The sequence below is a fragment of the Acinonyx jubatus genome, chromosome B4 (genome assembly GCF_027475565.1).
Source record: "Acinonyx jubatus isolate Ajub_Pintada_27869175 chromosome B4, VMU_Ajub_asm_v1.0, whole genome shotgun sequence".
NCBI lineage: Eukaryota > Metazoa > Chordata > Mammalia > Carnivora > Felidae > Acinonyx > Acinonyx jubatus.
Genome location: NC_069387.1, coordinates 37,114,799 through 37,136,189, shown reverse-complemented (window position 1 = coordinate 37,136,189; position 21,391 = coordinate 37,114,799). Strand labels below are relative to the sequence as shown.

Below are 21,391 nucleotides of genomic sequence, written 5' to 3'. Positions count from 1 at the left end.
AGTTTTTGTTTGTTTGGGAAGACCTTTATCTCTCCTTCTATTCTAAATGACAGACTTGCTGGATAAAGGATTCTTGGCTGTATATTTTTTCTGTTCATCACATTGAAGATTTCCTGACATTCCTTTCTGGCCTGCCAAGTTTCAGTAGAGAGGTCCATCACGAGTCTTATTGGTCTCCCTTTATATGTTAGAGCACGTTTATCCCTAGCTGCTTTCAGAATTTTCTCTTTATCCTTGTATTTTGCCAGTTTCACTATGATATGTCGTGCAGAAGATCGATTCAAGTTACATCTGAAGGGAGTTCTCTGTGCCTCTTGGATTTCAATGCCTTTTTCCTTCCCCAGATCAGGGAAGTTCTCAGCTATTATTTCTTCAAGTACACCTTCAGCACCTTTCCCTCTCTCTTCCTCCTCTGGAATACCAATTATGCGTAGATTATTTCTCTTTAGTGCATCACTTAGTTCTCTAATTTTCCCCTCATACTCGTGGATTTTTTTATCTCTCTTTTTCTCAGCTTCTTCTTTTTCCATAATTTTATCTTCTAGTTCACTTATTCTCTCCTCTGCCTCTTCAATCCGAGCTGTGGTTGCCTCCATTTTATTTTGCAGCTCATTAATAGCATTTTTTAACTCCTCCTGGCTGTTCCTTAGTCCCTTGATCTCTGTAGCAATAGATTCTCTGCTGTCTTCTATACTGTTTTCAAGCCCAGCAATTAATTTTATGACTATTATTCTAAATTCACTTTCTGTTATATTGTTTAAATTGTTTTTGATCAGTTCGTTAGCTGTCGCTATTTCCTAGAGATTCTTTTGAGGGGAATTCTTCCATTTTGTCATTTTGAATAGTCCCTGGAGTGGTGTGGACCTGCAGGGCACTTCCCCTGTGCTCTCTTGAAAAACTTGCGTTGGTGGGCGGGGCTGCAGTCACACCTAATGTCTGCCCCCAGCCCACTGCTGGGGCCCAGTCAGAATGGTGTGTACCTTCTCTTCCCCTCTCCTAGGAGCAGGATTCACTGTGGGGTGGCGTGGCCCATCTGGGCTACTTGCACACTGCCAGGCTTGTGGTGCTGGGGATCTGGCGTATTAGCTGGGGTAGATCAGCAAGGTGCACAGGGGTAGGAGGGGCAGGCTCAGCTCACTTTTCCTTCAGCGATCCACTTCAGGAGGGGCCCTGTGGCACTGGGAGGGAGTCAGACCCGCAGGAGGGCTGTATCCGCAGAAGCACAGCGTTGGGTGTTTGCACGGTGCAAGCAAGTTCCCTGGCAGGAACTGGTTCCCTTTGGGATTTTGGCTGGGGGATGGGCGAGGGAGATGGCGCTGGTGAGTGCCTTTGTTCCCCACCAAGCTGAGCTCTGTCGTCTGGGGCTCAACAGCTCTCCCTCCTGTTGTCCTCCAGCCCGCCCGCTCTCTGAGCAGAGCTGTTAACTTATAACCTTCCAGATGTTAAGTCCCGCTTGCTGTCAGAACACACTCCGTCTGGCCCCTCCACTTTTGCAAGCCAGACTCGGGGGGGCTCTGCTTGGCCGGCAGGCTGCCCCTCTGCCCCAGCTCCCTCCCTCCAGTCCGTGTAGCGCGCATCACCTCTCCGCCCTTCCTACCCAATTCTGTGGGCCTCTCGTCTATGCTTGGCTCTGGAGAATCTGTTCTGCTAGTCTTCTCATGGTTTTTTGGGTTATTTAGGCAGGTGTGGGTGGAATCTGAGTGATCAGCAGGATGCGGTGAGCCCAGTGTCCTCCTATGTCGCCATCTTCCTCCCTCCTCTGGCTGAGATGGTTTTAAAGGGCAAATTGGGCACTCATTCAGCCCTGAAAGCTGGTCAGGCATAAAAGTAGGCTAGCACCAGGGCTGGGGGGCTCAACCTTTGGAGAGGACTCTGCTGGGCTGGCACTGGTGTGAAAGAAAGTTTTTTCTGAGTCTCTGAGTGCGTGTCGCTTGTCTCTTCCTGTGTGCCAAGTATTTGCTGTAACAACTTTCTTGAAATTCCTTTAAATGCCAAACAAATATTTGAATTGATCTTCCTGAAATCTGATTCCTTTGTACCTAGGGATGATGTGTCAACTTCCAAGAAGCCTCCTGCCAGATGTAGCCCAGACAGGGGGCAAAGGGGGAAGAGAATCTCTTCACAGGGCATGGGTCTGGGAAAGATGCGAAAGGCAGTCGTGACATTTTAAATGTATAGACCATTTATTTTGTAGAATATATGGCATTTTTGGTTTGTCTCATATTTCTTCATGATTAGGTTTAAATTATGTATTTTGGTGGGAATACCACAGAGTATGTGTGTCAAAGGATGGTTTTAAGGATTAAATATATAAAAGCTCCTAGAACAATGCCTGGCACACAAGCACTCTCTAGGTGTTGGTTACTGGTAGAGTTGGTACCCATGTTCTCAGGCCTCCCCTCTCCAATGCCTCTTCCCTGCCAGATTCTCAGAGCATCCACCATCATCATGACTATATCATCAGGTATTTACCAAACCCAAGATGCAAACAGTATCGTTGAAGAGACAGACACATATAGGAAGAAAACAGCTGACTACACAGAATAGCCTTACATGAGTGGTCACAGAGACATACAGTGGCTGTGTGGGGTGGTGGGGACTTGGGCTAGTTGGGTCTAGATTAGGAGAAGGAGTGAAGTGGGTATTCTCACTTGACATAATATTCCAAGACAATACTCAGGAGCAAGAACTTTTGGGGGCATGTCTACAGAACTGTTAGTCGTGTGGTGGGACTGGAATGCAGAATTCTTTGACGGGAAGTGAAAATGACCCCTCTGCTGCCACCTGGGGACAGACTGGATACAAAGGATAAAGATAAGAGGGAAGAGGATGTTCAGGATGTTTCCTGGGTTTCTGGCATGGTCAGCTGGGAGGATAATAGTATCCTTCACTGAAACCAGGAATGCAGGGCAAAATGGGGAGGAAGATGATGCATTCAGTTTTTGATCAGGAGAGAAAAGGGTGCCCTTGGTATAGCCAGGTGGAGATGTTCAGTAGCCATGTAGATCTGGAGCTCAGATCTGGGCTGGATGGCTACGTTAGGGAACAATTATATTGTCCCTTTCTGTAAAATAGGATTGGTAATATTTACCTCAAATCTTTAGGGTTAGGATCAGTGAGATAGCATGTGTTAAGTTTGGTAAAAACTAAGCAGTAAATACTCTGATGATGTCAGTGATGAAGAAGATGATGATGGATGATGATGATGATGATGATGATGATGATGATGAATGACCAGGATGACTGGAAGCCATGGATAAGGGATGGCCTAAGAAGAGGGACAGAATAAACCCCCTTTCTGATGTTCAACTAGTCCCTGCTTTACAACTAGGCAAAATTTTCCCTTCATCTACTTGGAGGTCAAAAGTCTGTAAGTCCCACTAATACTTCAGCCTTTCTTGAAGATCTGTGTCCTGGAGCAACTGTAACTGTCCCCAGGTCCCTGTCACTCTGCCTCCTCTACTGCAGAATCTTAACGGTGGCCTGTCCTGCATAAACAAGCCAGTTGGCAAATAGCTGGCACCTGCTTGTCTGTGTTAGATGTTCCTTTAGCTCTGTGCCCAGATATCCTTGTTGAATAAGCTCTGGAAGACACTTGGCTGACACTTAAGTCAAAGGGCCTGTTATGAGGCAGAGGGATTTAAATTAAATGCTGTTCCTGGCAGGAATTATAGAATCCCCAAGTTTCCCTTGCTCTTGTTTCCCACTCAGTCATCTGTTCCCAGATCCACTAACCACTTAGTTGTCCTTCTACTATGTCCTACAAAACACATGCAGGACGTTCCTCATTCCTCTCTCCCCAACTCTAGACAGGCCCCCCTTTTCCACCTTCCCATTATTGGTCAGTTACTGCTGTTTCCTGTTATTCAGGGTTAGAAATATTGGCACTGTCTGTTAGTTGTCTCTCTCTTCTGTTTCTTCTCTGATTATCCATCCAATCCTGTCAATAATGTGCCTTGGATTTGTTCTTCCCCTTTGCCCCCTCCTTACCACCCTTCTCTGAATTACTAGTGCATGTAAGTATTCTCTGTTCTGCAATGTTGGATTTGATAATCCCAAGATTTTGTAAATCTGTGACTCTAATTTTTCATAATCTGAGTTAATTTGCTTCCCCACCCCCATGCCTTAGGCACCAAAACTCTACTGAATCCACAAATGAATTCATGTACATATGAGGGCCCACAGTTCATAACTATTATGGCAGGGTATGTGGGGGGGGGGTGTTCCTCTGCTCCATGATATTCAGGAAGGGCTTTTCTGGATGTTGTCAATTAGTATGAAAAATACAAAAATGAGGACTCCTGAATTTTTATAAACTCTGTGCCACTCTATCATCTATCAATCAATCAATCAATCAATCAATCATCTTTTAGAGTTCTTTTTTTCCCCCATCATGATAACTGTACTCTCTAATCCCCATCCCTTATTTCCCCCATCCTCGCACCCACCTCCACTCTGGTAACCATCAGTTTGTTCTCTATAGTTAAGAGTCTGTTTCTTGTAATTTGCTTCTTAAATTATTTCTTGTATGGACTTTGGTTCTCCCCCTTGATTTTAAGTAATTTGAATCAGAGGAACCAAATTTTCCTTCCATTTATTTTCTTTCCCATTCCTCTCTCTTCCTCTCTCTAAATCTATAGTTCTGGGAGAACATAAAGTTCTGGCTCACTTTGAGCTGTGGCATGAGGTTGAGGCTATTCCTATTACAGGGCATTGCTGTGGCGCTCAGTATCGTGTCCATGAAACATCTGAAGGTAACCCTGGACCAACTGCAAGCATATAGTGCTATACTCACTGACAAGAACTCATCATCCATCCTCAAACTGATGAAGGTGATGGCATTCCTGGGAGCTCTGCCAACCTCCCACACAAAGCCTTCCAAGGCATCCCTGTCACCCCAGACTCCCCACTTCTCTGAGGTGTGCTGACCCACCTATAAATGTTTCTATTTCCCTCCGGCCAACTGTGGGGAAGTTTCATCCTCTTGTCCCTTTCCCATGCTCCTTTATGCCGTGAATCAGGCCCTGGTATCACCAGCTGCACCACCTTCCTCCCAGCTGTTCACCATTCCACAGCCCCATCTTCCCTTCCGTGTCATGCAGGCAATCCATTCCTCTCTGAACCTCCATTTCCCCATCAGCCAAGGAGGATAAGATGAAGAGAAGGCAAGTTTCCCCCTTCCCCCTACAGGAACATCAGCAAAGGGAATGGGGGCTGGTCTGTAACATCATCTACTTAAGCTATAGCAAGATTATTTCAGAGAGCAAGGGAGCCATCTTCATGCATTTAGATGACATCCTGGCCATTGTCCTGCAACACTACCGCAACTGTATTGTAGAAAAGGTACTTCCTGCTTTCTCCACTTCTCCAGTGTCCCATCCCTGCCTTTTTTGGCCCTTCCTCTCCAAGAAAATGATGCCTGGCCTTGAATGGAACTCGGGGGTGGGGCGATCACAGTTGTTTCAGGGGAGGTAAGAGGGAGCCCCAAATAATTTTTCTGCCTTTGCCATTTGTTCAGAGCATATATCCCTAGGGTAGGAAAAGAAACCTTTCTCATTCCCTATTCATTTACCATCCAACTAGACATCCTTCAGAAGAACTTATTTGGTAAAAAGACAATAACTTAAGAGACATGGAAGCTTTGGGAGCTTTGCTTTCCTAAGCTGCCCTCAGAAGGAAGATGCAGGGTTTTAGCCTAAGGAAGCCTTAGCACCTCATCTCCCAGATTTTGTGTAGGTAGTTTTCCCTTGCCCCAGGATCATTCCTACCTTGGAAATCTCTGAGTATACTGGTTGGTTCAGGATAAGAACCTGAAGCTGGAGTACCTGGATGCCCTGACCAAGCTAATAAACATCTTGAGCAGCCAGCCCATGGCCTTTCAATTCAAGTTCCCTCAGAAAATAGAAATTGTAACCTTTATGATGGTAAGTACAACTCAGGAGGATGGAGGTAGAAATGCACAGAGGAGGGAGGATGGGTCCTCATTCATGGAAACCATTGGCAGTGCTCCTAGACTAGGCCTGGAGGATAAAAGTCCAGATTTTCTGGTTGTTTTTTCCTACCTTATTGTTCCCTTTCCCATTCTCAAGGTAGGGGTGAGTGCCGTGGGGAAGGTATGCTTGGGAGTAGGAGAGATGTGCTATCCTTCAGAGTCTTTGGAAGTCTCTGAAAATTCTAGGTCCCAGTTTCCTGTGAATACAGCCTGGGTGGGAGGAGGGGGAGGAAGGCAAGAAAGATATATTCACATCCTCTTGTTCTCTGGGGTGGGGGATTGGGGTGGGTGTGTTACAGGAGTTAATCAGGGAGGAGCCATTGAATTCCATCTCCAGTTCCATTAGGCAGAGGGCAATGAACTTCATCACTAATTTCAGGTAACAATGTTCCAGCCATTCTGTCCTCCTTCCTCTGGCTGGATTTCAGTTCTTTATTCCCTAATCTATCCCCACCTTATTTTCTGCTCTGCTTTTAGTATGGGGGCCCCAGGCAGTTGTAGACATCTGTTGGACAATGTATGCCCACGTCTTTTTACCAAGATTTTTTGGATGGGATTTTTGGAGCATGTGGCAGAGACCACCTCTCCCATCTTCCATAGGCACTTGCTGTTGTTTCTGGTCCAGTCTTTCTTCTGCTCACAGGGATGTCCCTGACTAAACACCTCCATCTCCATCACTGACTGCCTCCCCCATGCCCTCAAAATATCTGGGGAACCAAACAGTAATATATCATCCCCAAATATTACTACCCTTTTCTGTAATAGTTCCTCTTTCCCTTTATCCCTTTCTTTCCATATTCCTGGCATTTTAAAACTTTTCTTACTGTTTCCTCGGTTACCTTTTCTTTTGGTATCTTCTTTCTACCACCTCTCCCTCTGTCTCCACCACCTCTCTCTTATTTTCCTCAGCTGTTATTCCTGGCCATTACTCTCCAGTTACATTTTTGCTCCTTCCTCCTGGGTCTTAGGAAGCTCCATCCCCTCACAGAGGTGGAAGAAAGAACAGAGCTACTCCAAACGTGCTTTCAGAGTGTGCTATGCCTGCCATCCACAGAGGATTTGCAGAAGGAGGCATCCAGTTCCCAGGAAGCCCAGGCCACTGAAGTAATTAACTCTTTGATGTTTGTCTCTTTGTTTTTATTTTTTACTTTTGAGAGGATGAGAAGTATAAGTTCAGCAGTTATATGTAAGGACCTCTTTGATAAAAACATGATAATCATCAGAGATTACTAGGTCATATAGTCTGAACACTACTCATGAGAAGTACTTCCTTCTTGAGAGCACTCATTGATTGCCACTGTCACCACTTTAATATTCTGGCCCAGATGCGGACACTCAGTTCTTTACCTTTTACTGTTGTACAATTGAAACCAGACGGGAAGGTTTCAAACGTGATTTTACTAAAGGCCCATGGGTAAATAAGTTCAGAGAGTCAGCAAGAGAGCTGAGTCCATTTCCCACAGGGTCTGTAGTGTTTCCTTGAAGGAAGGAAGAGGGATTCAGTTTTCCAATTTGCATTTATATGTTTAGTTCCTAGGAATTCTTTCATGTTCTCTGATTACTCCTTTATTTTGACCGATTGTTCTTGTTTTACTGATACCACAATCTCCTGCTTCTTTTTTTTGAGGATATTAATAAGAATTTTTAAAAATAAAGGTTTCTATTACTTACTGAATTAGTTTGGTTTTCTTTAGGACCATTTGGTCTATTTGTTTAGTTGGACCTTTTCATCAGATGTCTGGTGGTCCTTCTTTGTCAGTTCATATTTATTTATGTTATGAAGGAAGGACTGGTACATACAGAGAAAGCTGAGGTCGGTTTCCTATGCTTGTACCCCCATGAGGCCTTATTCAGTGTAGCTCTGGTTAGAGAGGGAAGGTTTTGACAGGATTTCCCCATGTTTGGGGCAAGCTGGGATCTCCCCATCCACTAGGACAAACCGTGTATCAAGCAGATATTTGTGCTCTGCTGAAAACAACAGAAAAATTTCTTCAAGTTAGTAATGGACAAGTGGCACTTGAAATGTTAGGGGGAAACTTGCGGAGCAGAACTTCCCAAGGAAGGCTTCCTGGGAGAGCGGGAGCACTGAGCTAAGTTTAGAAGGAGGGGTGGGACTGATATCTCAGCAAGTCTTTGAGATCTCTCTTTTCTCCCTCAGGATTTGCTCATGGAGACCCTTCAATCCCTCCTAAGGCTAATGGAGACACTTATTGTTGAGATGCCTTCTCAGATCCAGTACTGTTTGGAGGTCAGTGGGAAGGAGCCCCTGAAGTTGGTGTATTGGTTTTCTAGGGCTGCCATAACAAAGTACCACAACTGAGTAGCTTCAAACAACAGAAATATATTCTTTCACAGTTGTAACGGCTGGAAGTCCAAAATCAAGGTATCAGCAGGGTTGGTTTCTACTGGAGGCTCTGAGGGACAACCTGTTCCATGCATCCCTCCTAGCTTTTGGTGATTCCTGGTGGCCCATGGTGTCCCTTGGTTTATAGACCTACCATTGCAATCTCTGCCTCCATTTTCACAGGGCATTTGTGGGGTGCAGGAGGATGTGTGTGTGTGTGTGTGTGTGTGTGTGTGTGTGTGTGTGTGTATGTTTCTCTGTCTTTTCTTCTTAATAAGGACAGGAGTCATAAGATTAGGGCCTATCCAAATCCAAATCCAATATGCACTCACCTTTACTTGAATTCATCTGCCAGTGACTATTTTCCAAACAAGGTCACATTCTGATGTTCTGGGTGCACATGAATTTTGGGGGGACTCTATCAACGCAGTACAGTTGGGAATAGAACAGCAGAACAGTTGGGGGGAAAAGTAAGAGGTCTGAGGATGAAGGTTGGATTCAGACCTTTTAGGGAAAGGATAACCAGAGCTAGGATCCAGATAACATTGGTCTACTCTTTGGAGGACATCTTTTCCTTCTTCTTTCTTCCCCTTCAGTCATTGCTGTGGTCGTCTTTCTCAGCTCCCTCTGCTCCCTCATGGGAGCTAAAGGTTAAAAGCATGGGCTCTTGACTGCCATACGCTGCAATTCCAGATTCTGATTCTGCTCTTAACAGTATAGCCTTGGGGAATTATTTAACTTCCATCTGCCTCAGTTTTCTCCTGGAAAATGAGATGACAGTAGTTAACATAGTCATTTTGATAACTGAATGAGATAATGTTTACAAAGTGCTTGGCTCATCTGCTCATTTAAAATTTGTTTGTCTTTTGATATCATGTTTTCACTCATATGTGGAATTTGAGAAACTTAACAGAGGACCATGGGGGAAGGAATGGGGGAAAAATAGTTTCAAACAGAGAGGAAGACAAACCAGAAGAGACTCTTAAATACAGAGAACAAACTGAAGGTTGATGGGGGGAATAGGGGAGTGGGGCAAATGGGTGATGGGCATTGAGGAAGGCATTTGTTGGGATGAGCACTGGGCCAAGAGCACACTGTATACACTGTATGTTAGCTAACTTGACAATAAATTATATTTAAAAAATAAAAATAAAAAATAAATTTTGTCTTTTAATTGATTTGATTTACTTTATACTATTGTCATCATATTTTGGCCTTCTCCTAATATCCTGTTCCCCAGCTACCACATGAGGTTCAAAATTTCTTTGTAGTTTCTTTTGTTGTCAAAATATAGATCACTAAGGAATATAGTCAGACTATTGTGCTCAAAAGCTACTTGAAATAATTATTTTCTATATGATTATATTATCAAATTGGGATAATTTAAACTTGTTTGTGTTAAATTTTAGGGCTTCCTTTCTTTTATTTAATTGAAGAGAATAAAACTTAAAACTTTATAATGTTTCATGCAAAGAATTCCTGCTCCTACTCTGATTCTCTTAACCTCATTCCTACTTATCCCCTGTAGATAACCATTTTTAATGGCTTCTGGTTTGACCTTCCCGTGTTTCTTATTGTGAAAATAAGCAAACCTGTGTTTATGATATATTATTATCATTTTCCTGCCTTTCTTGTGCTGTAGGTAGCACATTTTATCCACTGCTCTGGATCTTACTTTTTTCTCTTATCCACAATCAGTTCACAGATACAGTCCTTATTTTCTTTGTGGTTTTATACATTGTGTGGATGTACTATAATTTACTCAACCAGTTCCCTATGGACGGACATTGGGCTGTTTCCAATCATTTTGCTGTTAGTTTTCTTCTTTTTAAAAAAATTTTAAATGATTATTTATTTTTGAGACACACACACACACACACACACACACACACACACACACACACACAGAATGCGAGAGGGGGAAAGGCAGAGAGAGAGGGAGACACAGAATCTGAAGCAGGCTCCAAGCTCTGAGCTGTCAGCACAGAGCCCAACATGGGACTGGAACTTGTGAACTGAGAACATGACCTGAGCCTGACCTGAGCCAAAGTGGGATGCTTAAACACCTGAGCCACCCAGGCGACCTACTGCTAGTTTTCTTCTTAACTTTATTTTGCAATGATTGTTGATTCATTGGAAGTAGCAAAAAATAGTACATATAGTCCCTTGAATGCTTTACTCTGCTTCCCCTAATGGTGACATCGTATATAACAGTAATAACTATCAAAACCAGGGAATTGTCAGTATATTACTGCTTGACTACAGACTTTACTCAGTTTTGGCCAGTTTTTACACATACTTATTTGTGTCTTCTATGAGATTTGATCTCACGTATAAATTGTGAAACCACCACCACCACCATCATGATATACGATGTTCCCTCACTAAAAGAAACTCTTGTACTGCCGCTTTATTGTCACATCTTCTCCCGCTTTGTCCCTGTTCCCTAGAAACCATTAATCTGTTTTCCATCTCTGTAATTTTGTCATTTTGAGGATGTTAAGCACATGGAATCAAATAGTATATAAAATTTTATGAGATTGCCTTCTTTCATTTAGCTTAATGCTCTTAAGATCCTTTAAGTTGTTGTCTGCATCATTAGTTTATTCCTTTTTATTGCTGAGTAGTATTCCGTGGTATGGATACTAGAGTTTGTTTAGCCGTTCACCCATTGAAAGACATTTGGGTAATTTCCAGTTTTTGACAATTATGAAAAAAACTCCTGTAAATATTCATGTACAGTCTTTTGTGTGAATATACATTTTCACTGTTTGGGATAAATATTCCAGAGTGTAATTGCTGAGTCATGGTGAGTACATGTTTAGTCTTATCTGAAAATTACCAAACTATTTCTCAGAGTGACTGAACCATTTTATGTTTTTACCAACAATGTATGAGATGTCTAGTTTCTTCCCATCCTTGCTGGAAAATAAAATCCTTGGTATAATTTTTAAATTTTACCTCACTGTGGTTTTAATTTATGTTTCCCTTATGGCTAATGATGTTGAACATATTTTCATGTGCATATTTGCTATATACATCTTTGGTGAAATGTCAGTTCATGTCTTTTGCCCATTTTCCAATGGGATTGTTTTCTTACTGTTGAGTTTTGAGAGTTGTTTATATATTTTAGATAAAAGTCCCTTGTCATATCTATGGTTTGCTATGTATAGCTTGTCTTTTCATTCTCTTGACAGGGTCTTTCACAGAGCAAAAATTCTAAATTTAAAAAAAAATTTTTTTTTAACGTTTATTTATTTTTGAGACAGAGAGAGACAGAGCATGAATGGGGGAGGGGCAGAGAGAGAGGGAGACACAGAATCGGAAGCAGGCTCCAGGCTCTGAGCCATCAGCCCAGAGCCCGTCGCAGGGCTCGAACTCACAGACCGTGAGATCGTGACCTGAGCCAAGTCGGACACTTAACCGACTGAGCCACCCAGGCGCCCCCAAAAATTCTAAATTTTGATGAAGTCCATTTTATATTTTTTTCTCTGTGGAATCATGACTGGTGTCATGTCTAAGAACTAGGTCATGAATATTTTCTTCCATGTTTTCTTCTAACAGCTTTTTAGTTTTACATTTTACTTTAAATCTATGATCCATTTTGAATTAATTTTTGTATAATGTATGAGCTTTAGGTTGAAGTTCAATTTTTTTGCACATGAAAGTTCAGTTCTTCTAATGCTATCCTTTATATATTGAATTGCCTTTACATGTTTGTCACAATCAATTGGCCATATTTGCATAGATCTATTTCTGGACTCTGTATTCTGTTCTATTAACTTCTATGTCTATTCCTTTACCAATACCACATTGTCTTGATTAATCTAGCTTCAGAGTAAGTCTTAAAATTGTATAATGTAATTTCTCTTTCTTCTTCTTTTTACTTTTGCATATTAATTTAGAATCAACTTGTCTATATCTATAAAACATCCTGCTGGATTTTTATAGAGTTGCATTACATCTATAGATTCATTGGGAAAAATGGAAAGCTTTATTATGTTGAGTCTTCTAATCCATGAACATGTTATGTCTCTTTATTTATTAGATCTTCTTTTTCAATCACTAGAATTTGTAGTTTTCAGCATGAAGAACCTGTATATACCTAAGTATTTCATTCTGAGGAGATACTGTAATTGCAACTATTTAAAATTTTTAGTTTTCAATTGTTCATTGTTAGCATATAGAAATTCAGTTGAGTTTTGAATACTGACTTGTATTCTAGAACTTTTTTGGTATATGGATTCCTTGGAGTTCTCTATGTAGAAATCATCTTGTTTATAAATAGGCACAATTTTATTCCTTCATTTCAAATCTTATACCTTTTATTTCACTTTCATGCCTTATTGCACTAGCTAGGACTTCCAGTATGACATTGAATAGGAGTGCTAAGAGTAGACATCCTTGCCTTATTCCTAGTCTTGGTGGGAAGGCATTCAGTTATACACTACTAAGTATGATATTTGCTATAGATTTTTTTGTAGGTGCCATTTATGAAGTTAGGAAGTTTGCTTCTGTTCCTAGTTTGCTGAAAAATTTTAGTATGAATAGATGCTGAATTCTGTGAAATTCTCTTTCTGTATCAATTGATATGATCATGTTGATTTTCTTCTTTAGACTATTAATATAGAAGATTAGATTGATTTTCAAGTGTTGAAGCAGTCTTGTGTTCCCAGAATAAATTGCATTTTGTCATGGTGTATTATTTGTTTTGTATTTTGTTGGATTTAATTTGCTAATATTTTGTTGAGAATTTTTGTATCTATGTTCCTGAGGGACAGACTTATGGTTTTCCTTTTTTGTTGTCTTTGTCTGATTTTGTTATCAATTTAAGATTGGCCTCATAAAATGAGCTAGGTAGTGCATCTTCTTCTATCTTATGGAAGAGACTACATATAATCTATGTTATTTCCTTTTTAAGTATTTGGTAGAATTCACCATTGAAAACATCTTGACTTAAAGATTTCTTTTTTGGGGAAGTATTTAAACTATGCATTCAATTTAAAAAATAGTTTTGGACTATTCAGGTTATCTGTTTCATTTTTGGGAGTTTTAGTTTTTGAAAAATTGGTCCATTTCCATTTCATCTAAATTATTGAATTTATGTGAGAGTTGTTTGTAATATTCTCTTATTATGCTCTTAATGTGAACTTTCTTTCATTATTGTGCCTTTTCTCTTTTTACTTCTGTCCATCTTTCTAGAAGTTTATCAGTTTTATTGCCCTCCTTGAAGAACCACTTTTTGTTTCATTTTTTCTCTATTAATTTTCTTCATATCTTTATGTTTTTGTTTATGATTTTATTCTTTGATGCTATTATCTGTAGTATTTTCTTCCTTCTGTTAGCTTTGAATTTATTTCACTTTATCTAGGTTTTTTTTAAAGTAGAAACTTAGATTTTTAATTTGAAACCTTTCTCCTTTTGATTTTATTTTAACTTAGTATAGTTATCATACATTGTTATAATAGTTTCAGGTATACAATATAGTGATTCACTTCTATATGTTACTCAGTTCTCATCAAGAGAAGTATACTCTTAATTCCCTTCACTTGTTTCACCCATCCCCCCCACTCACCTCTCCTCTGGTGTGCATCTGTTTGTTCTCTATAGCTAAGAGTCTGTTATTTGGTTTATCTCTCTTTTTTCCTTTGCTCATTTTGTTTCTTAAAGTCCATGTATGAGTGAAATCATATGGTATTTACCTTTCTCTGACTGACTTAATTTGGTTAGTATTATACACTCTAGATCATCCATGTTGTTACAAATAGCAAGATTTCATTCTTTTTTACAGCTGAATAATATTTCATTGTGTGTGTGTGTGTATACACACATACATATACATATACATATACATATACATATACATATACATGTACATTTTCTATATCCACTCATCTATTGATGGACACTTGGGCTATGTCCATAATTTAGCTATTGTAAATAATACTGTATTAAATATAAGGGTGTATATATCCTTTTGCATTAGTGTTTTTGTAATTTGGGGGTAAATACCCAGTTGTAATTACTGGATTGTAGGTTAGTTCTAGTTTTAGTTTTTTGAGGAATCTTCATATTGTTTCCCACAGTGGCTACCTCCATTTGCATTCCTACCAACAGTACTTGAGAGTTCCTTTCTTCACCAACACTTGTTGTCTCTAGTCTTTTTTTTTTTTAATTTTTAAAAATATGTATTTATTTTTGAGAGAGAGAGAATGAGCAGGTGAGAGGCAGAGAGAGGGAGACATAGAATCCGAAGCAGGCTCCAGGCCCCGAGCTGTCAGCATAGAGCCAATGAGGGGCTCAAACTCAGGAATCGTGAGATCATGACCTGAGCCCAAGTTGGACACTTAACTGACTGAGCCACCCAGGCACCCCTTGTCTTTTTGATTTGAGTCATTTTGACAGGTGTGAGGTAATATCTCATCGTAGTTTTAAGTTGCATTTCACTAGTGATGAGTGATTTGAGCATCTTTTCATGTGTCTGTTGGCCATCTGCATGTTTTCTTTGGGGAAATGTCTGTTCATGTCTTCTGCCCAGTTTTCATTGGATTATTTGTTTTTTGTATGTATCAAGTTGTATAAGTTCTTTATAAATTTTGGAGACTAACCTTTTATCAGATATGTAATTTGCAAATGTCTTCTCCCATTCCACAAATTGCCTTTTAGTTTTCTTGATTGTTTCCTTTGCTGTGGAGAAGGTTGTTTTGTTTTTTTTTTTTGTTTTGTTTTGTTTTGCTTTGTTTTGTTTTGTTGGTATAGTCCCAATAGTTTAATTTTGCTTTGGTTTCCATTGCCTCAGGAGACATATCTAGAAAAATATCGTAATAGCTGACGTCAGAGACATTACTACTAGTACTCTCTTCTAGGATTTTTGTGATTCAGGTCTCACATTTAGGTCCTTAACCCATTTTGAGTTTATTTTTATATATGGTATAAGAAAGTGGTCCAGTTTCATTCTTTTCCACATTGCTCTCCAGTTTTCCCCATACCATTTGTTGAAAAGACTGTCTTTTCCCTATTGCATATTCTTTTCTCCTTCGTCAAAGATTAATTAACTGTATAATTGTGGGCTTATCTCTGGGCTTTCTATTCTCTTTTGTTGATCTATGTGTCTATTTTTGTGCCTGTACCATACTGTTTTGATAACTACAGCTTTGTAGTATAACTTGAAATCTGAAATTAAGATACTTCAATTTTTATTTTTCTTTTTCAAGCATGCTTTGGCTATTTGGCATCTTTTGTGGTTTGATATAAATTTCAGGATTCTTTGTTTTAGTTCTGTGAAAAATGCTGTTAGTGTTTGATAGGGATTGCATTAAATCTATAGATTGCTTTGAATAGTATGGACATTTTAACAATGTTGGTTCTTCCAATACATAAGCATAGAATATCTTTCCATATGTTTGTGTTGTTTTTAATTTCTTTCATCTGTATTTTATAGTTTTCAGAGTACAGGTCTTTTACCTCCTTGGATAAGTTTATTCTTCGGTATTTTATTATTTTTGGTGCAATTGTAAATGTGACTTTTTCTTAATTTCTCCTTCTGATGCTTCATTGTTAGTGTATAGAAATGCAATGGATTTCTGTACATTGATTTTGTATTCTGCAGCCTTACTGGATTCATTTATCAGTTCTAGTAGGGTTTTTTTTTTTTTTTGGTAGAGTCTTAAGGGTTTTCTATATACAGTATCATGTCATCTGCAAATAGTGAAACTTTTATTCCTTTTTTTTTTTTGTCTGATTGTTGTGATTATGACATCTAGTAGTTATGTTGAATGAAAGTGGTGAGAGCAGACATCCTTGTCTTGTTTCTGATGTTAAGGGAAAACTCCTAGTTTTTTACCATTGCATATGATGTTAGCCGTGGGTTTTTCAATTATGTTGATATATGTTCCCTCTAAACCTACTTTGTTGAAGGTTTTTGTCATGAATGGATGTTATACTTTGTCAAATGCTTTGTCTGCATCTGTTGAAATGATCATATGGTTTTTATCCTTTTTCTTGTTGATGTGATGTATCACACTGATTAATTTGCAAATATTGGGAGTAAGCATTGTTGAAGTCTCCCCTCCCACCACCATCATATCTAAGTCAGTCTCCCAAAGAGCCTGAACAGCTGCAGAAGCTTTTCATCAGAGGTTTGAGCTTTGAAACAGCTGATGAGTGTCTGAGGAGCCATTTTGAGCATTGGGAACACTTATGGACTGTGTGGTAAGGAGAGGCCCAAACACCAAGAGCTCCAGAAGCTTTGGGTTTGTCACATATGCCACTGTGGAAGAGGTGGATGCAGCCATGAATGTAAGGCCACACAAGGTGGATGGAAGAGTTGTAGAACCAAAGAAGGCTGTCTCAAGAGAAGATTCTCAAAGACCTGGTGCCCACTTAACTGTGAAAAAGATTTTTGTGGGTGGCATTAAAGAAGACACTGAAGAACATCATCTAAGAGATTATTTTGAACAGTATCGGAAAATTGAAGTGATTGAAATCATGACTGACTGAAGCACTGGCAAAGAGAGAGGCTTTGCTTTTGTAACGTTTGATGACCATGACCCTGTAGACAAGATTGTCATTCAAAAATACCATATTGTGAATGGCCACAACTTTGAAGTAAGGGAAGCTCTATCTAAGCAAGAGGTGGCTAGTGCTTCATCCAGCCAAAGAGGTCAGAGTAGTTCTGGAAACTTTGGTGGTGGTTGTGGAGGTGATTTTGGTGGGAATGACAACGTTATGGGTGAGGTGGCTTTGGTGGCAGTCGAGATGGTGGTGGATATGGTGGCAGTCGAGATGGTGGTGTATATGGTGGCAGTGGGGATGGCTATAATGGATTTGGTAACGATGGAAGCAACTTTGGAGGTGGTGGAAGCTATAATAATTTTGGCAATTGCAACAATCAATCTTCAACTTTTGGACCCATGAAAGGAGGAAGTTTTGGAGGCAGAAGCTCTGGCCCCTGTGGTGGTGGAGGCCAATACTTTGCCAAACCACAAAACCAAGGTGGCTATGGTGGTTCCAGCAGCAGTGGTAGCTATGATAGTGGCAGAAGGTTTTAATTACTTCCAGAAAACAAAGCTTAGCAGGAGAGGAGAGCCAGATAAGTGACAAGGAAGCTACAGGTTACAACAGATTTGTGAACTCAGCCAAACATAGTGATGGCAGGGCCTAGCTGCTATAAAGCAGACATGCTTTAGACAAATTCATGTGTATGGACAAAAAACTCAAGGACTGTATTTGTGACTAATTGTATAACAGGTTATCTTAGTTTCTGTTCTGTGGAAAGTAAAAGGATTCAAAACAAAGGGTTTTAATGTAGATTTTTTTTGTACTCATGCTGCTGATTGCTAAATGTAATTGTCTGATCATGATGCTGAATAAATGTGTCTTATTGAAAACATATTTTTGCAAATATTGAACCATCCTTGCATCATGGGACTAAATCCCACTTGGTCATAGTGAATGATTTTTTTCAATGTATTGCTGGATTCAGTTTGCTAATATTTGTTGAGGATCTTTGCATCTATATTCAGAGATACTGGCCTGTAGTTTTTTTTTTTTTTTTTTTTTTTTTTTTGTAGTGGTTTTGGTATCTGTAATGCTGGCCTCATGTAATAAATTTGGAAATTTTCCTTTCTCTTCTATTTTTTGGAATATTTTCTTTAAATGTTTGGTAGAATTCACCTGTGAGGCCATTTGGCCTGGACTTTCATTTGTTAGGGGTTTTTGATTACTGATTCAATATCATTGCTGGTAATCGGTCTGTTCAAATTTTCTGTTTCTTCCTGATTCAGTTTTGGGAGTTACATGTTTCTAGGAATTTATCCATTTCTTCTAAGGTGTCCAATTTGTTGGCATATAATTTTTCATAATATTCTTTTACAGTCCTTTGTATTTCTGTGGTGTTGTTATTTCTCCTCTGATTTTGTTTGAGTTCTCTCTCTTAAAATTTTTTTGCCTCAAAAAACTAAAAATAGAAATACCCTATGATCTAACAATTGCACTATTAGTTTTTTACCCAAAGGATACAAAAATATACAGATTTGAAGGGGTACGTGCACCCCAATGTTTATAGCAGCATTATCAACAGTAGCCAAACTATGGAGAGAGCCCAAATTTCCATCAATTGATGAACGGATAAAGAAGATGTGGTGTACACACACACACACACACACACACACACACACACACACACACACACTGGAATATTACTCAACCATCAAAAAGAATGAAATTTTGCCATTTGCAAAGACATGGATGGACCTTGAATGTATTATGCTAAGTGAAATAAGTCAATCAGGTAAAGACAAATAGCATATGATTTCACTTGTGTGTAATTTCAGAAACAACACAGATGAACACGTGGAAAGGAGGGAAGAGAGAAGAGGGAAACAAACCACAAAGACTCTTTTTTAAAAAAGATTTTTTTAATGTGTTTTTTGAGAGAGACAGAGACAGAATGCGAGTGGGTTAGGGGCAGAGAGAGGGAGACATAGAATCCGAAGTGGACTCCAGGCTCTGAGCTGTCAGCACAGAGCCCGACATGGGGCTTGAACTCACGAGCTGTGAGATCATGACCTGAGCTGAAGTCAGATGGTCAACCGACTGAGCCACCCAGGCGCTCCTAAGAGACTCTTAATGATAGAGAACAAACTGAGGGTTGATGGAGGGAGGTGGGTAGAAGATGGGCTAGATGGGTGATGGGTATTAAGGAGGGCACTTGTTGTGATGAGCACTGTGTGTTGTATGTAAGTGATGAATCACTGAATTTTACTCCTGAAACCAACATTGCACTGTATGCTAGCTAAAACTTAAATTGAAAAACATTCAAATTTTTTTTTGATGAATCTGGTTAAAAGTTGATCAATTTTGTTGATCTTGTCAAAGAGCTAGATCCTGGTTTCACTGATCTGTTCTATTGTTTTTTTTTTTTTTTTTATATTTCATTTATTTCTACTCTAATCTTTATAGTTCCTTCCCTCTACTGGTTTTGGGGTTTGGTTTGTTTTTTTTCTAGCTTATTTAGGTGTAAGGTTAGGTTGTTTATTTGAGATTTTTTTTCTTGCTTCTTGAGGTAGGTCTGTATTGATATAAATTTCCCTCTTAGAATAGTTTTTGCTGCATCCCAAAGATTTTGGGCCATTGTATTTTCATTTTCATTTGTCTCCATGTGTTTGCTGATTTTCTCTGTGATTTCTTGGTTGAATCATTCATTGTTTAGTAGCATGTTATTTAAATTCTATGTATTTGTGCTCTTTCCAGATTTTTTCTTGAGGTTGCATTACAGTCAGAAAAGATGCATGGTAGGACTTCAATCTTTTTGAATTTGTTCACGCTTATTTGGTGGCCTAATATGTTATCTATTCTGGGGAATGTTCAATGTGCACTTGAAAAGAATGTGTATTCTTATGTTTTAGGATGGAATGTTCTTTTTAAAAATGTTTATTTATTTTTGCGAGAGAGCGTGTGCACAAGCAGGGGAGGGACAGAGAGAAAGGGAGACAGAGGATCTAAGCAGACTCCTCACTGTCAGTGCAGAGCCTGATGTGGGGCTCAAACTCATGAACTGTGAGATCATGACCTGAGCTGAAGTCAGACGCTTAACTGACTGAGCCACCCAAGTGCCCCTGGAATGTTCTGAATACATCTGTTAAATCCATCTTGTCCAGTGTGTCATTCAAAGCCATTGTTTCCTTGTTGATTTTGTGTTTGGATGATCTGTTCATTGATATATGTGGGGTGTTAAGGTTCCCTACTATTATTGTATTACTAGTGATTACTTCCTTTATGTTTGTTATTAACAGTTTTATGTATTTGGGTGCTTTCATGCTGGGTGCATGACTATTTACAATTGTTATATCTTCTTGTTGGATTGTCCCCTTTGTGATTATATAGTGTCCTTCTTTGCCTCTTGTTACAATCTTTGTTTTAAAGTCTATTTTGTGCGCACGGGCACGCACACACACACACACACATAAAAGAGTCTAATTTGTGCAATATGAGTATGCTACTCTGGCTTTTGTTTCACATCCATTTACATAATAAATGTTTCTCCATCTTTTCACTTTCAGTCTGTATCTGCATGTGTCTTTAGGTCTGAAATGAGTCTCAAGCCTCCTATAGGCAGCATGCAGATTGCTCTTGTTTTTTTTTTTTTTTAATTTTATTTTTAACGTTTATTTATTTTTGAGACAGAGAGTGACACAGCATGAATGGAGGAGGGTCAGAGAGAGAGGGAGAAACAGAATCCGAAGCAGGCTCCAGGCTCTGAGCTGTTGGCACAGAGCCCGACGTGGGGCTTGAACTCACAGACCGCGAAATCATGACCTGAGCTAAAGTTGGGCGCCCAACCGACTGAGCCACCCAGGCTCCCCTACTCTTGTTTTTTTAACCATTCTATCACCTTATATCTTTGATTGGAGCACTTAGTTCATTTATATTCAAAGTAATTATTGATAGTTATGTACTTATTGTCATTTGTTACTTGTTTTATGGTTGTTTTTGTAGTTCTTCTCTGTTCCTTTCTTTTGCTTTCTTCTCTCATAATAAGTTGGCTTTCTTTAGTGGTATACTTGGATTCTTTTCTCCTTATTTTTGCATATCTATTACTGGTTTTTGATTTGTGGTTACCATTAGATTTGTATATAACATCTGCATATAGCAGTCTATATTAAGTTGTTGGTTGCTTAAGTTTGAACCTATTCTTTACTGCTTTCCCCACCATGCTTTAGGTGTATGGTGTCATATTTAGCATCCTTTTATTTTGTGAGTCCCTTGACTGATTTACAGATATACTCTTTTTTTCAAATATACTTATTTTTACAGCTTTTGTGTTTCTTACTTTTCTTGATCTTACTTATGATCTTTCCTTTTCACTCAAGAGTCTACTTTAACATTTCTTGTGGGGCTGGTTTAGTGGTCATGAATTCCTTAAACTTTTTTTTGTCTGGAAAATGATCTCTCCTTCTATTCTGAATGATAGCCTTGCTGGATAGAGCATTCTTGGCTGCAGATCTTTTCCTCTCAGCATTTTTAATATATCATGCCACTTCCTTCTGGCCTGC

At 39.4% G+C, this 21,391-nt stretch overlaps 1 protein-coding gene and 1 pseudogene across 15 annotated transcripts in view; both read left to right on the top strand.

Moving 5' to 3' along the window:
- The window catches only part of LOC106965396 (maestro heat-like repeat-containing protein family member 1), a 112,044-nt gene that overhangs the window by 65,774 nt on the left and 24,879 nt on the right, over positions 1-21,391 (top strand). For all 15 annotated transcript variants that reach the window (XM_053225692.1, XM_053225694.1, XM_053225697.1 and 12 more), the window contains 6 exons: positions 4,710-4,832; positions 5,191-5,343; positions 5,802-5,924; positions 6,292-6,371; positions 6,961-7,096; positions 8,151-8,240. In XM_053225692.1, the coding sequence (XP_053081667.1) occupies positions 4,710-4,832; positions 5,191-5,343; positions 5,802-5,924; positions 6,292-6,371; positions 6,961-7,096; positions 8,151-8,240 (705 nt within the window). The remainder of the gene's footprint in view (positions 1-4,709; positions 4,833-5,190; positions 5,344-5,801; positions 5,925-6,291; positions 6,372-6,960; positions 7,097-8,150; positions 8,241-21,391) is intronic.
- LOC113603707 (heterogeneous nuclear ribonucleoprotein A1-like) lies at positions 16,105-19,234 on the top strand (annotated as a pseudogene).